This window comes from Podarcis vaucheri (genome assembly GCF_965113315.1).
Source record: "Podarcis vaucheri genome assembly, chromosome: 7".
Classification (NCBI taxonomy): Eukaryota; Metazoa; Chordata; class Lepidosauria; order Squamata; family Lacertidae; genus Podarcis; species Podarcis vaucheri.
In genome coordinates, this window is record NC_138765.1 from 17,255,369 (window position 1) to 17,269,194 (window position 13,826).

Genomic DNA, 13,826 nt, shown 5'->3' on the forward strand with positions numbered 1-13,826 from the left:
GGTGTCTGCGCAAGCGCAGACACAATTTCCAACAACATAGAAGTATGTCCCTGCTCCGCACTACGCCGGTTTACCGCAGCGCACGGGGACTCTCTAAGCAGGTGGCTTGGTTTGGGGGCAGCTCATGGGCCGGTTAAATAACCCCCATGGGTCGCTTGTGGACCATTGGCCTTAGGTTGCCGACCCCTGCTTGTGACTCTCCCCAGACGGCACTCCTCACCAGCCCTGCTTCAAATTCTCCTTGGTAGAATCTACACACATCTAAAAAATACTGTGAAAATGCTTTTTTTAAAAAAAGTTTTGCATTGCCAATGGCCCTCTAGGGCCACCTTTTGTTCCTTAACGGCCCTAGCTTGGCCAGGTCATTTTGCAGAAGCTAGTCCTGTAATTCCTCTGCAGCTTCTATTCTCCCTTCATATCCCAAATAATCAACATCCTAGCATTTATTAATTTCTAGGGTTTAGGGGTACCACAAAATCTATAGTATTATATTGAATATGTAGTTCATGAGTTGTCTCCAATGCCAGTCCTATGGAGAATAGTCCCACTGAAGTTAATGGGCATGGCTAACTTGGGTCCATTGATTTCAGTGGCTCGGATCTGCTGATGAATGAATGAAATCTTTATTGGAAAAAGCTATAAGCCATCACAATTGGTCACGATGCGTAGAATACAAATAACTGATTTAAAACTGAACAACAACAACAATAGCAAAGCATACATACAAAAATGCAAAAATTACACCTGCGTAAGTTAAGCACTCCACTTCTCACATTCCCCTTATGATACCTGTCTTGGTGCCTAGCTCTCAACTTACTTACAGCCAAGGCAAATTTTGCAACCAGTGCAGTAGTAAATACGTTATTGCCAGCCAGCAAAATAGAGATTCGCTCAAGGGGAGTTCAGTTAGAAAGAGAGCAAAGGATGCAATCGAGGAATGCTTGTCTAGGGGATGCTTATAAAGGGCATCGTAACAAATAGTGTTGAATGTCCTCCATGTCTCACAACTCACAGATGCAGAGCCTTTGGTACACAGGGTATTCCCATTAGATATGCAGAGGGCGTACAATGAAGCATGAGATTAATAAAGTACTCCTCCAGCCCAAAAGATGTTTTATATATTGGACACCATGATGAGTATGCTATCTGGGAAAGTGAATGAAGGTCCCTCTATTTAGAGTCTGAATAATTTTTTTCTTTGATGCGTTGTTTAACTCTGTTAGAGGCAAGATTGGGTAGGGATTCCACATTAATCCCATAATAATGGAGAATCTTACTGACTGAGTTTGCCCAAGAGCTTTGGGGCATAGATTGCAATTGCTCTAAGAATCATTTTTTAGGGAGCCTAGTATTACTCATGCTAGCCAACTTCAGCCAGTACTACATGCTACATGTACACTGGTTTGTCAGGAGATTAGCCCTGGTTCAGCTCTTAAAAAGCAGGCAGATGTTCCTTTGTGGCAATCAACAGAGACTTCAGGAAAGAGTTCTGCACCACTTCTAACAGGCGGCCATTACTATATCCCCAAATCTGTGCACCATACAATAATTGTGGCACAATCTTCTTTTGAAATACCTCAATTGTGGGGGCAGCTATACCCCCCCCCCGAACTCTGGAAAACCATAATGAAGAGTGAGAGGATTTCAATTTAGCTGCGAGTAGGTGTGGCTTCCAGGACAGTTTTGAATTAAAACCCAAGCCAAGATACTTATAATAGCATTGCTGTTCAATAGGTTTATTGCCTGAGTAGAACTGAGTTGGGTATAGCCCTTAGTATGTTGCCATCACAGCCCAAATATGTGGGGTCCTGGGAAGCAAACAAATTGCTTTGTTTTGGGAGGGAGAATCAGACTCCAAGGTGGTGGCCATCCAAAATAAAATTTTATTATATATATATGAGCCATACATGCAATTGGTTGGGATTGATCACTGTCTTGGAGCACTAATTCCCCTCCCTTCTTTCTTCCTCTGTGCTCCACAACACAGCCCTTCCAAACCCAAATGCAGGTTCCAGCAGTTCAGGTGCTCCCAAACCCCCTTCCTCACCCCCATATCCCGAGGACGGTGGCTCCTAGGGCTGCCAGGAGAGGGCAAAGTTGAAGGCTGAGCCCTTGGAAACCTGACTGCAGGGGGGCTAGCCATTCTGTACGTACAAGTTTATCACCCTCATCCTCATCCTGATCATGAAAGAGGTTTGGGTTGGCGATGTTCCTCACATCATAAGCTATTTTGACAGGAGCTGTTGGGTTGATTCCCTTGTTCAGAATGCCAACCTCCTCCTTGTTGCAATTGCTGCCTGAACAACAAGACCCTGACTCGCTGGTGATATTTATAGGGCCGAAGGATTGGCTCTCAGACACATCGCAGGCTGGACGCTGGCAGGTCCTGAAGATCATGGATACGAACAGGGGTCCTGTTGTGGGAAGGGAAGGGAAGACAAGAAAGGCACAAAATGTTAGGCATGAGGGCTGTTGCCCCTCTTCTCCCAGAATGCAGTAGGACGTAGAGCCCGAGGGGTAGCCCACACCCATGAGTATAGTGTGACCAAGGCTCAGACAACGTGCCTAACTTTTTATTAGGGGGCAGGTCCCCCTACATCTTTGAAAAAGCGGTCTGCTTTGCCTTAGAGTGGCAATTCTGAGGTGAAAATCTGTGGGAGTAAGTTCTTCAGAGAAGCAAACTCTGAACTGACATAATGTTCAGTTTTAATTATTTTAATTTTAATTATTATTAAATTAAATTAATTATTAAATATTTATTCTAACTGTATTTTATTCTCTTTTATGTCTTTTATCTTTTGTATTGGTTTTGGCCACAAACATAAATCGTATTTGCACATAAGTTGTTTATTTTAAAGTTATTGTGGCTTTTTTTTTTTACATTTGATCAGATTGTTCTTATTAATGATTGATGTTTCATTACGTTTTTATATGTCCTGGAAGCTGCCCACAATTGCTGAGGCAACACAACCAAATGGGTGGGGTATAAATAATAAAATTGTTGCTGTTGTTGTTGTAGTTACATGAAAAGGAATACATCTATGTCATCTCCATCAAGGGGCCTCAGGCACATCTGAACAGGGGTGAGATACATTTATTTCATTTAGAAGCAGCTTGTCACATCCCAGTTTTCAGTGTGCCAATATTCTCAAAGTAGGTTGCAGGTGATGATATTATTATTATTATTATTATTATTATTATTATTAGGCACCATTAAGATGTCACATCATCAAAACACCCCCTGCAATCAGTGGATCAACCTCAAAGGGGAACAAATCAGCAGATAATTGCTAAACTAGAGAGAGTACCACAGTGAAGCTGTAAATCAGTCTACACCAATTTGGTGCCATTCATATGTCATGGACTCAAACTGCCATCAGCCCCAGCCAACTTCTAGAGGGCACTAGAGCTGGCAAAGGCTGCTGTAAAGAAAGCAGTCTTCAAGTGAGAAGAAGGCAGAAGAGTTTGCATTCTGCACCTGCTATCAGCCACCTGCGACCAAGTGCCAGGATGGCACCTGACATCAACAACTGGAGGAGGTGCATGCCTGAGGATCATCAGATCTCAACTGTTTCCACACACTAATACCACATCCTGTAGAGTTCTGTCCGTTATATTTTATCTGCACAATCAGAATTAATTTCAGGAAGCAAAAAGCTTTTTCAGTGTAGCCTGAACAGAAGCAGTGAACAATGTTATAGCTAATTGTTGTCACTTGTCTTCCCCGCCCCATTGCCCTGCTCACAACTGTGAAGAATATTCTTACATTACAAATGACCTGTGTCACCATTAAGAAAAAGAGGTAGGAACAGGCCAAGATATATGTGGACTGTCCCTAGATCTAGCCAGATGTTTAACTGAGAATCAATCACAGTCAGTCCATCATTTGAAGACCAAGACTTTAGAGCCGTCTTGCCCCCAAATGGAAACTGGACATTCCGTTTTTGTGACTGTCACCTTGGTTTAAGGAGCCATTTGGCACCTTGATTATATATCTGAGTTTCTAACACGTGGGCAGGTGAAATTGTTTTGACTTTGTGCCTAAAACCTAGGTGCATTCCATAACCAATTTACCATCATGGAGAAGGAAGGCCTTGTTTCTGGTCACCAACCATCACTTCTTTGAATTAAAGCACAAAAACACCCTTTAAATAATGTATTTAGAAGAGAAAGCGGGCATTGGTATGGTAAAATTAGAGGAGTGGAGCAATTTCAGGCTCCCTCTCCGCTTTCTCCCATAATTTGAGCATTGCACCCACCTAATCTCCAAAGGAAAAGACACCTTCATAGGTTGGGATGTGGAACAGTTAATTGCAAAATAAAAAAAATTCCTTCCAGTAGCACCTTAAAGACCAACTAAGTTAGTTCTTGGTATGAGCTTTCGTGTGCATGCACACTTCTTCAGATACACAGTTAATTGCAAGGCATGCTTCCCGACAAGTCCAGCAGGGGGCAAAATGTTTTGCAGGCCAGGAACTGCGGAATAAATTTCCTAGGGCGAACTCACCTACTGAAATGCTCTTGGTGCCATTGTAACACCGGTTGTAGCCCCTGCTGCATGTCATAGTCTGCTGGACGGTTTCACCGGGGCCCCAAGCAAATCCTGAGTAACACTGGTTGGAGCCGCTTGCTTCAGCTGCTGGAATAGGAAATCAAAATGAAGAACAAGGGGCCTGTAGAGCAACATTCACCCCATTAAGCTGCTAATGTGGGGCTGGGTGGAAAAGGGTGACTCCCTTTTATAGGATCCCCCCCCCATTATTCCGTCTCTTCAATAACGATTGGGGGTGATATTTCGGTTTGCTTTGCATATCAAAGTGAACCTATTTAATTTGCGCTTTTCAAAGCAATCAGTACCTTAATTGTACTCAGGCAACAATTGTACACAGAGCAAGAGGACATTCGATACAAGATGTTAATAAAGAATGGATAGTATTTAAATATTATCTCAATAGTTACTGTGATAACTAAAGTCTCCTGGCAGATATTGAATGAGTCTTGTAACATAATGTAACGGTGGAGGAAAAACAGAATTAAGAAGGAGAAAAGCAATTCTAGGAAACTGTGCAAAAAACAAAATCAAAATGCAAAATAGTACAATGGGTATAGTCGGAAGGTTTCTTTTTTCTTAACATACTTTTTTCTACTTCTTTTTCTTTTCTTTTCTTTTCTTTTCTCCCTCTTTTCAATGTTTGTAATTTGTTGTATTATTTGTGGTGTGCAATGTTTGTATTTTGTGTATTTTATCTTATATGCACAATAAAGGAATTTTAAAAGTAAAAAAAAAAGTGCTCAGGGTAAACCCATTGAAATGAATGTGTATGAATATAGGTCGTTGTGTGAAGAAAGAAGGAGCCATCATTCGAAATTCACACTTTCCCAAATTTTCCAAGGCAGTTCTCCAACTTATAAGTGTGTGCTGACGCCCTTGCCTTTCTCCACTTGCCAAACTCACCAGACCCTTCATCAAGCCCCACACCTGAGCAAGTCCCCTCCCTTTACCCCTCACTCACCCCTCACCTAACCCCCCCCCAGCTCATCCCTCCCCTACAGGTCACTCCATGTTCCCACTCCCCTCACAGCTTCCTCCAAACCTTTCCCATGCTCTCACAGCTAAATCACATCCTAAAGCACACTGTTTTGTACATTTATTGAGAAGCGTGTTAGCTTTCTTTGGCACACAAGCCCAAGGGTTAGGGAAGCGGGCCATTTGCCTTAGAAATCTACAAAACTGAATTGTTCAAGCTATTGAAAACCTATTGGCCACCACCCACACAACAAGTGAAACTGTGAGTTCTCCCTTAACGGTCAGAATTCCTACTAAAAAAATACCTCCGTCCTCAATAGGGGTCCTGGGAACTTCCCTCGTTTCTGTTTTCGCATTGCAAAGGTCATCAAAACAGTAGCTCTCATTGAACTGGATGGCAAAGTGTCGGTCACCAGAGGTTATAAATTCTGTTTCATTCTTAAGGTCCTTGCTGGCGCAGCCTTTGTAGCTCACTATCAAAACTTCTTTATCTAAAACAAGGGGAGATGCATATATACAAACAATAGATTGATGCAGTGGCAGAGTTTTCCAAAGACAATTTTTGCTCTGGGTGGGGGTGATTTATACATTATTTGGTTTCTGCTATCACATTTGAAATAGGCGTAGTTCTCTGTGATGTCAAAACCCAGACAAACGTACAGAAGGTCGCTCTTGTAACACTACATTGTGGACAGGAATCTGTCCCTCCAGATTTAATAGAATTGTAGAGTTGGATAGGACCACAAGTGTCATCTGGTCCAATGCCAAATATTGGATTCCACTCACATCATCCCCAGCCAGCATGACCAATGTTTAGGGATGGTAGGAGTTGAGACCCAACAAAATCTGGAGGGGCCAGAGGTCCCCTGTCTCTGCACTAAACTCTGGCTTAGTGTTACATCTGAACTGGGTCTGTGACAACTCTTAACAATAGCTATGGGTTTTATTATTATTATTTAAAAAGAAAGCAATGGAAGAGAGGAGTTTGTCCAAAAATATGCAAATATAAAATAAGAGGAATCAAAGCACGTTTTAAGTACCTTAATTCTGAATGCATGCAACGCTTCATTTCAGGCCCCAATTCAAGCCTGAAATGATGCTTTGCATGCATTCGGAATTAAGGTACTTAAAATATGTTTTGATCCACTAGGAATTTTAGGGGTTGCAAGTAATTGCATGCTTTTCCTCTCTCAAAAATCTTGCAGCCACACAGGATCCATCTGCCGGAGCAGCACTTACCTATAGTTAATGTAAGTTGTGCATCTGTGCAAACGTTCTGAGCACTGGAGCAGTTGATAATGCCACCCACTGCGGAGATGTACACTGTGGTGTTGCCCTTGTGCGGAGTGAAATGACTCACGGTGTTGGAGCTATGACAGCTCAAGGCAGAAATTCCTGAAAAGAAGTGTAGGGAGAAAGGGTATGAGATCCTGGAAAGGCTATCAGCAATGTCATCCTGCCTTGAAATCACCAGAGACTAGAAATTGGTTTCCTCCTTTTAACATGAAAGCAGAAGTTCTTAGGAAGCAAAGATTTGCGCCAAGTGCCTGTTCTGAACCACAGGCCCAAAGGAGGGGCCTGAGTGAGTGCTTTGATGAGTGGATACCAAAGAAGGATGAAGGAAAAAAAGCCAGAATGGCCAGTCCTAGAACTTTATTAAAGAAAGATGTAAGCTCACAGCACAGTGTGCAGAGCCTCACTGCCTTCACAGATGCAGGACGGACTCTGCAAGAGTGAAATGTTGACATGACTAGTCCACACCCAAGCAAACTTTCCTACAGAATGGATACACAGAGCAGCATGCATCAGTTTTCTCCAAATGTCCCATCACACCTGGCCAGCGAGGCCATAGGTGGCAGCTATTGAAAGCTTCTCCTGTCTCAGTGCATTTTGGTGTTTCAAATCTCAGTGGCAGCTGGCGCAATGCCAAAATTTGGCACCTCCCTGCCAACTGCCTTTGCTTGGACTTCATTCAAGACCTTGAAATATACTGGAATACCTCCTTGTCCATGTACTGGCATCTGCGTGCAGATGCAGCAATCATGTGAGTCAGTGTTTGCTGCTGAACGATACATCCAATTGCAGCAGAAACCTTTGCTGTCTCCTTCACGACGGCCAAACTCCCCAAGCTCCCAGTCCACATGTGATATTGGAACGTCCTGACACAATGGAGACAAGCCAGCTTAGGAGTTCCAGGACCACACACAGTAGGATAACAATGACCACCACTATCTACTCAGGGGCAGCCTGCTAATGGGCAAACAAATATTGGTTAAGCTCAACCCAAGGCACATCCTCTGCCAGCACCAGCATTGCACTAGTAGCTGTCCCAGCCATGCTCAGAATTTCAGTGGCCAGCAGTTGGAGTTGAGCCCACTTCCCCCAGCCTGATAGGGCAACGTCTGCAGAGCTTGCAGGACCAGTTTTGGTGTTGTTTAGTCATTTAGTCGTGTCTGACTCTTCGTGACCCCATGGACCAGAGCACGCCAGGCACTCCTGTCTTCCACTGCCTCCCGCAGTTTGGTCAAACTGATGTTGGTAGCTTCGAGAACACTGTCCAACCATCTCGTCCTCTGCCGTCCCCTTCTCCTTGTGCCCTCAATCTTTCCCAACATCCGGGTCTTTTCCAGGGATCAGTTTTACTTCTCCTCAATAGTTGGGGTCTATCATGCCCCCGAGCAGTTGCACTCCGTCCAGGGCCCATATAATCAATTGTACACCAGGGTGCATTTTCCACACTCGAATAATAATAATAATAATAATAATAATAATAATAATAATATACCCCATCCATCAGATTGTGACTCCCAACAAAATATAATAATAATAATAATAAAGTGATAAAACATCAAACATTAAAAACTTCCCTAAACAGGGCTGCCTTCAGATGTCTTCTAAAAGTCAGATAGTTGTTTATTTCCTTGACATCTGGTGGGAGGGTGTTCCACAGGGCGGGTGCCCCTACCGAGAAAGCCCTCTGCCTGGTTCCCTGCAAAATCACTTCTCACAGTGAGGGAATTGCCAGAAGGCCATTGGAGCTGGACCTCAGTGTCTGGGCTGAATGATAGGGGTGGAGATGCTCCTTCAGGTATACTGGGCTGAGGCCATTTAATATACAGGAACTGGAAAAGACTTTTGCTCTTCCACGGGGGACCCCCTCCCAGTCTGCCAATTGTTCATCAGCCATACCGCATGGGGGCCCACTCCTTCAGGGATTTGGGTGACCCAGGCAGAATTCGGAATTGCTGTTCCAATAATATGCTCATGCATTCTGCGGCTCTAAAGCATGATACACAGCTGCTCTCCAAGAAGTGGGTACTGGATTTCAGTTCCTTTGAGGAGCTGTTGCTGAAACACACCCAGCCCACTGCTCATTCTGCCCTCAGTGAGAGCCTGCAAATGGGTAGCTTGTAAAACAAGGGCTTTTGTTTCCAGCAAGTTTCACAAGCTGCTACAATTCTTTCACTTTGTTGCCAGAAAAATGTCAATTGCAACCCGTCCTTTCTTTTCTCTATACATCTGTTGGTTGCCACCCTATGCCCTACTATATGTCCCCTGGGACACACATAGAATAAGTGCACCCTTATTTCACCTCCATGGTCCTTGACCTTTGGCCAACCGCTTGGCACTGCAGGTGGTCTTGCATATCCTTAACACCAATCCAGAAAAGTTGAATCATCAGAGACAAGCATGGCATACAATAAGGAAACACAACTGACCTTGGGGCAGGGCTTGGAACATCCCTAGAAAAAGCGAATATGTTTTGGGACTCATGAGCAAAGTGAATATACTAAAAAAGAAAGCACTACCTAATTCATCTACAATTTGGGAAATTTTACAGTGCCCCCTGCCCCAAGCGTGGTTGCTTGGTTGCTGCAACTTTAAAAGCAAAACTTGAAATGTTTGTAATTTTTTTCTGTATTTCTGTAATTGTTTATTCATGTGTTAAGAGTTCTTGGCTTTTAATTACTGTTTTACTGAAAGCTTAGAAGTATGATTTGGGTCAAAATAATGAGAATCAATTTGAACCAAAATAAAAAATAAAATAAAAATGAGTGGAGGCAGAACGCTCCATAGGAGCACGCTTCACAGTTCCTAGTCCGACTGCTTTTACTGCACTTGCTTAGAGGCAGGATACAGTATCTTAACTGACAGCTGTCACTCAGTGGAAAGAGCTGAAACACCCCCTCCCCACTTGTCCCTCTTCAGCAGGGAGGGGAGCAGAAGGCTCAGCTCTTCTTCATTTCCTGTTTCTCCCTGGGTAGGTTTTCCCACAATTTTAAAAACACTACATTAGGCTGCTTAGCCATTGCCTCTCTACTGAGTGCCAGCATGAAGCAAGTCAAACCACAAATCACTTTCCGGGAAAGCTCCTGGGGGACATGACTCTGCCTTCTCTTTACTTGATGCTGCCCAGACCTTCTCCTCCTTGCAGACAGGACTAAACTGATGTCATAAAGACACTCCCCCCCCCAGCAGCAGTCCCAAAACAGACAGAGGACCCTGCCTCTGGGGCGGGGCTGCTCATAAAAGATTAGTATGCATCAAAGCAGAAAAACAGATTTCAGCACAGACAGGAACAGCCAGCCTACCACGACCACAGTGTCCCTTCTCCCACAAACTTCAGTTGTCAAACTTAGTCCCTCGAGGGCAGTGGTTATGGCTGCTGGATCTGGCACGACAACGGACCAGTCCAATGCCTTCACCTTAGGCAACCGCTGAATCCCAGTCCAGCCCACCCCATCCTTATTTTGGCATCCTGCCAACTACGTCAAATGTCCTGAACCGCAGGCTCAGAGGAAGGCCTGAACAATTGGTGTGACGCAGGGATACCAAAGAAGGATGCGCCAAACAATAGAATGACCAGTCCTAGAGCTTTACTAAAGAAACTGATAATACAACATGCAGAGTCTCACTGCCTTTACAGATGTGGGACGGATAGTGCAACTGTGAGAGGTCGTCATGACACCCAAGCGTTCAGCCCGGACACTGAGATCCAGCGCTGAGGGCCTTCTGGCGATTCCGTCATTGCGATAATGAAGGTACAGGGAACCAGGCAGAGGCCCTTCTCGGTAGTGGCTTCCGCCCTGTGGAACACCCTCCCATCAGATGTCAAGGAAATGTGCAGCTATCCTATTTTTAAAAGACATCTGAAGGAAGCCCTGTAGTTTTTAATATTTAAAGCTGTATTGTTTTTAACACTTGATTGGGAGCCGCCAGAGTGGCTGAGGAAACTCATCCAGATGGGCGGGGTATGTATAAACAAACAAACAAACAAACAAACAAACAATAAAACATTCACACAGCCTATATGCGCAAATCAACATGGGCTAGTTTGCCTAGCACCTCCCATCAAACCTGGCTGGCAAGTCCATAGGGGGCAGCTATTGAAAGCTTCCTCTCTCTCTGGACCAGCATCCCACAGCCCACAGATAAGCACAGCATCAAAGCAAGCGAATCGGCATATATCAGAGCAAGTGAATATGAGCATATAGGAGCTCATTCTCTCAAGAATTGCCAATTACTTGGGGGGCCGACTACCAATACGGCATTTGCAGGCCTTCTGGAACATTTCTCCTTTGGTGGTTCAACACAATGCCACACCCATTAACATGGATGTGCCTCACGAGCACAGAGTACACACAAAGCAGTCTGCTTTCTCAGTTAATGATCAGTTACAGCTCTTTTCTTCTTGCCCACTCCCCTGCACTTTTCATGCACCATACTTCAATGTGAGAACACAGGAACTAGGAACATAAGAACAACCTGCTGCATCTTCCTCTTCCTTCCTGTGGTTTCACAAGCATCACTGCTTCCAACCATCAAGGGAGAGCATAGCCATCATGGCTAGTAACCACTGAATCTTAGCATCATGAAATTATTGAGCTGGAAGAGACCATGGGGGTCATCAAGTCCAACCCCCTGCAATGCAGGAATCTTTCACCCAACGTGGGGCTTGAACCCACAACCCTAACATTAAGAGTCTCATGCTCCACCAGCTAAGCTGTCCAAGCTCTTGAGAAGAACAAGGGAGGTCAAGCTGAAAGGCAGGTGGGTGGACATCCCTGTCTCCTGTAGTTTAACTTTGAACTGTGTGAAGAAGGTCTTTTATCTGTCCAGTCTCGCTGGGTGTCCACAATTTTTAGTGCTTTGAGACACACACAGAGAGAGAGAGAGAGAGAGAGAGAGAGAGAGAGAGAGAGAGAGATGGTTCTCTACCCACTTTCTCCATGCCACACACAATTCTTGAGCTTCTATCCTGTGAACTTTTTCTCATATTTTCTCTAAACTAAAAAGTCCCTAGTGCTGCAAATTTTCCTCATAGGAGAGTCATTCCACCCCCTTGAACACTTTTGGTCGTCCCTTTCTGAAATGCTTCCATTTACCATGGAATTCCTTCTTGTTTCTCTGTGCAAATCTAGTTGTTGCCCACCCAAACACCCAGGTCTGCAACTCGAGGACATTCCAATAGTAATAACTGGTACCTGAAATAAGAAAGGTCATCGCCAGCAGTCCTTGCAGCACAACTATTGCAGCTCTCCATCTCAATGCAACACCCTCCATGGTCTGAAGCCGAGAGGCCCTCCAAGCCAAACAACCAATTTCCTGATGAGTTGTGGAGGAAAAGGAAAAGCAGTCTATGATCTGAGAGAGTTGGGCTGTTTGGCTTTATTGCGCACAAATGTGCTGGGTAGACATTGACAGGAGAAACTTACCAAGGAGACAGGAGCCGTTCTGGTGAGCTCAGGATTATGCAAAAAGTAAGAAGGTTGTGCAACAGGGGCGGACCCATATTTTCATATTTATATGGAGTCCCATGTGAGCCCCTGAGTGATAGCCAACCAGTTGTGATGGTGCAAAAGGAGACTAGCCTCTCTTGCTCTCCTTGCCCTCTTCTCCCATCCTGTCTTCCTCTCCTTTTTCTTCATCTGATGTTCTCTCCATGGCAGAAAGAAATAAAGAATCACAAAAACAGTCGGGCAGACCTCTAGGGATTCCCACCCTCCTTTCCCTCCCTCCTTCCCCCTTTCTATCTATTTTTCTCAAGCAGAAAGACAAATTCGAAGTGGGGGGAAGTGCCCAAAACAGCTTGCTGCTACCACTTCCGTCTCCTCTCCCTGGCTCAGTGTCCTGTGCTGGGGAACTGCCCACCCTGGTCTAAATTCAGCTTTGACAACGGACTTCAGCCAACAGACCAGGAAAACAAGAGTTGTTAGAGGCGAAACATTTCTGCCCAGAAAAGACAAGAAAATGAGCATGCACACAAGTGGTGTTTAGCCATAACGTTGTGTTGGTTGAGGATCAATAAACTTTGTTGGAATCCTTGAGATTCTTTGGGTGCATTGCTTCTGGATAGCTCAGCTGGTTAGAGCGTGGTGCTGTCAATGCCCAGGTTGCAGGTTTGATCCCCATTTGGGATAGCTGTATATTCCTGGACTAGATGATCCTCAGGGTCCCTTCCAACTGTACCATTCCACAATTCTATGAGAAATGTGAGTGGCTTGTTCTGGATGGGGGCCGCCCTGTCTCTGAAGGAGTAGGTACAATGAGCAATGGATATTCTGCAGTTGGAGCAGTTTTTACATGCCTGTTACATGAACATAGGCCTGTAGTGCTTCAGTTAAAGCATCCAGAACTCCATTGCCAAATTTAATCCAGAAATAAATGCTGGACTGTTGTGATTCAGCAAGGGAGGCAGAGGTAAGTATAAAGCAATTGTGGCAACAGAGACTGTGGGATGTCTATCCTGGCTGCTTTACTTACCACCATAAATAGAACGAGCCAAATGCCCTCTAGATAGAAAATGAGTATGATAACCAACTCGGGAAGGCAGCTTGTCAGTATATTTTAGGTTCTTCTTATTTTCCAGAACTGAATTCTGCTTTGACTTTGAATAAGTGTCAACTAAGGGATCTACAAGAGATGGACGTGGGTGGTGCTGTGGGTTAAACCACAGAGCCTAGGACTTGCCAATCGGAAGGTTGGCGGTTCGAATCCCCATGATGGGGCGAGTTCCCGTTGCTCAGTCCCTGCTCCTGCCAACCTAGCAGTTCGAAAGCACATCAACGTGCAAGTAGATAAATAGGTACTGCTCCGGCGGGAAGGTAAACTGCATTTCCATGTGCTGCTCTGGTTCGCCAGAAGCAGCTTAGTCATGCTGGCCACATGACCTGGAAGCTATACGCCGGCTCCCTTGGCCAATAAAGCAAGATGAGCGCCGCAACCTCAGAGTCGGTCACGACTGGACCTAATGGTCAGGGGTCCGTTTACCTTTACTTTAAGGGATCTACAACTAATA

At 44.7% G+C, this 13,826-nt stretch overlaps 1 protein-coding gene across 3 annotated transcripts; it reads right to left on the reverse strand.

Moving 5' to 3' along the window:
* Positions 1 to 601: 601 nt before the first annotated feature.
* LOC309537987 (ly6/PLAUR domain-containing protein 3-like) lies at positions 602 to 12,477 on the reverse strand. Of its 3 annotated transcripts, none has more exons than XM_082233161.1 (5): positions 12,013 to 12,477; positions 6,767 to 6,922; positions 5,833 to 6,018; positions 4,508 to 4,636; positions 602 to 2,414 (listed from the first exon to the last, which is right to left on the reverse strand). In XM_082233161.1, exons 1-5 carry the CDS (start codon positions 12,089 to 12,091, stop codon positions 2,044 to 2,046), a joined length of 921 nt encoding a protein of 306 aa, XP_082089287.1. In that variant the 5' UTR covers positions 12,092 to 12,477; the 3' UTR covers positions 602 to 2,043. The 3 variants fall into 3 exon arrangements, with proteins under 3 accessions (XP_082089287.1, XP_082089286.1, XP_082089288.1); XM_082233160.1 differs by having other exon boundaries at positions 4,508 to 4,639; positions 12,013 to 12,471; XM_082233162.1 differs by lacking the exon at positions 12,013 to 12,477 and adding an exon at positions 11,524 to 11,605 and having other exon boundaries at positions 4,508 to 4,639.
* Positions 12,478 to 13,826: the final 1,349 nt, after the last annotated feature.

What these genes read in the sequence shown, in the direction of transcription:
- LOC309537987 (XM_082233160.1), bottom strand. Translation starts at nt 12,091, where the DNA reads ATGGAGGGTGTTGCATTGAGATGGAGAGCTGCAATAGTTGTGCTGCAA. An exon ending in GACCCCTATTGAGGACGGAG is followed by an intron (nt 4,640 to 5,832) that starts GTATTTTTTTAG and finishes TTCCTATTCCAG; the next exon opens with CAGCTGAAGCAAGCGGCTCC. An exon ending in CACCAAGAGCATTTCAGTAG is followed by an intron (nt 2,415 to 4,507) that starts GTGAGTTCGCCC and finishes TTCCCACAACAG; the next exon opens with GACCCCTGTTCGTATCCATG.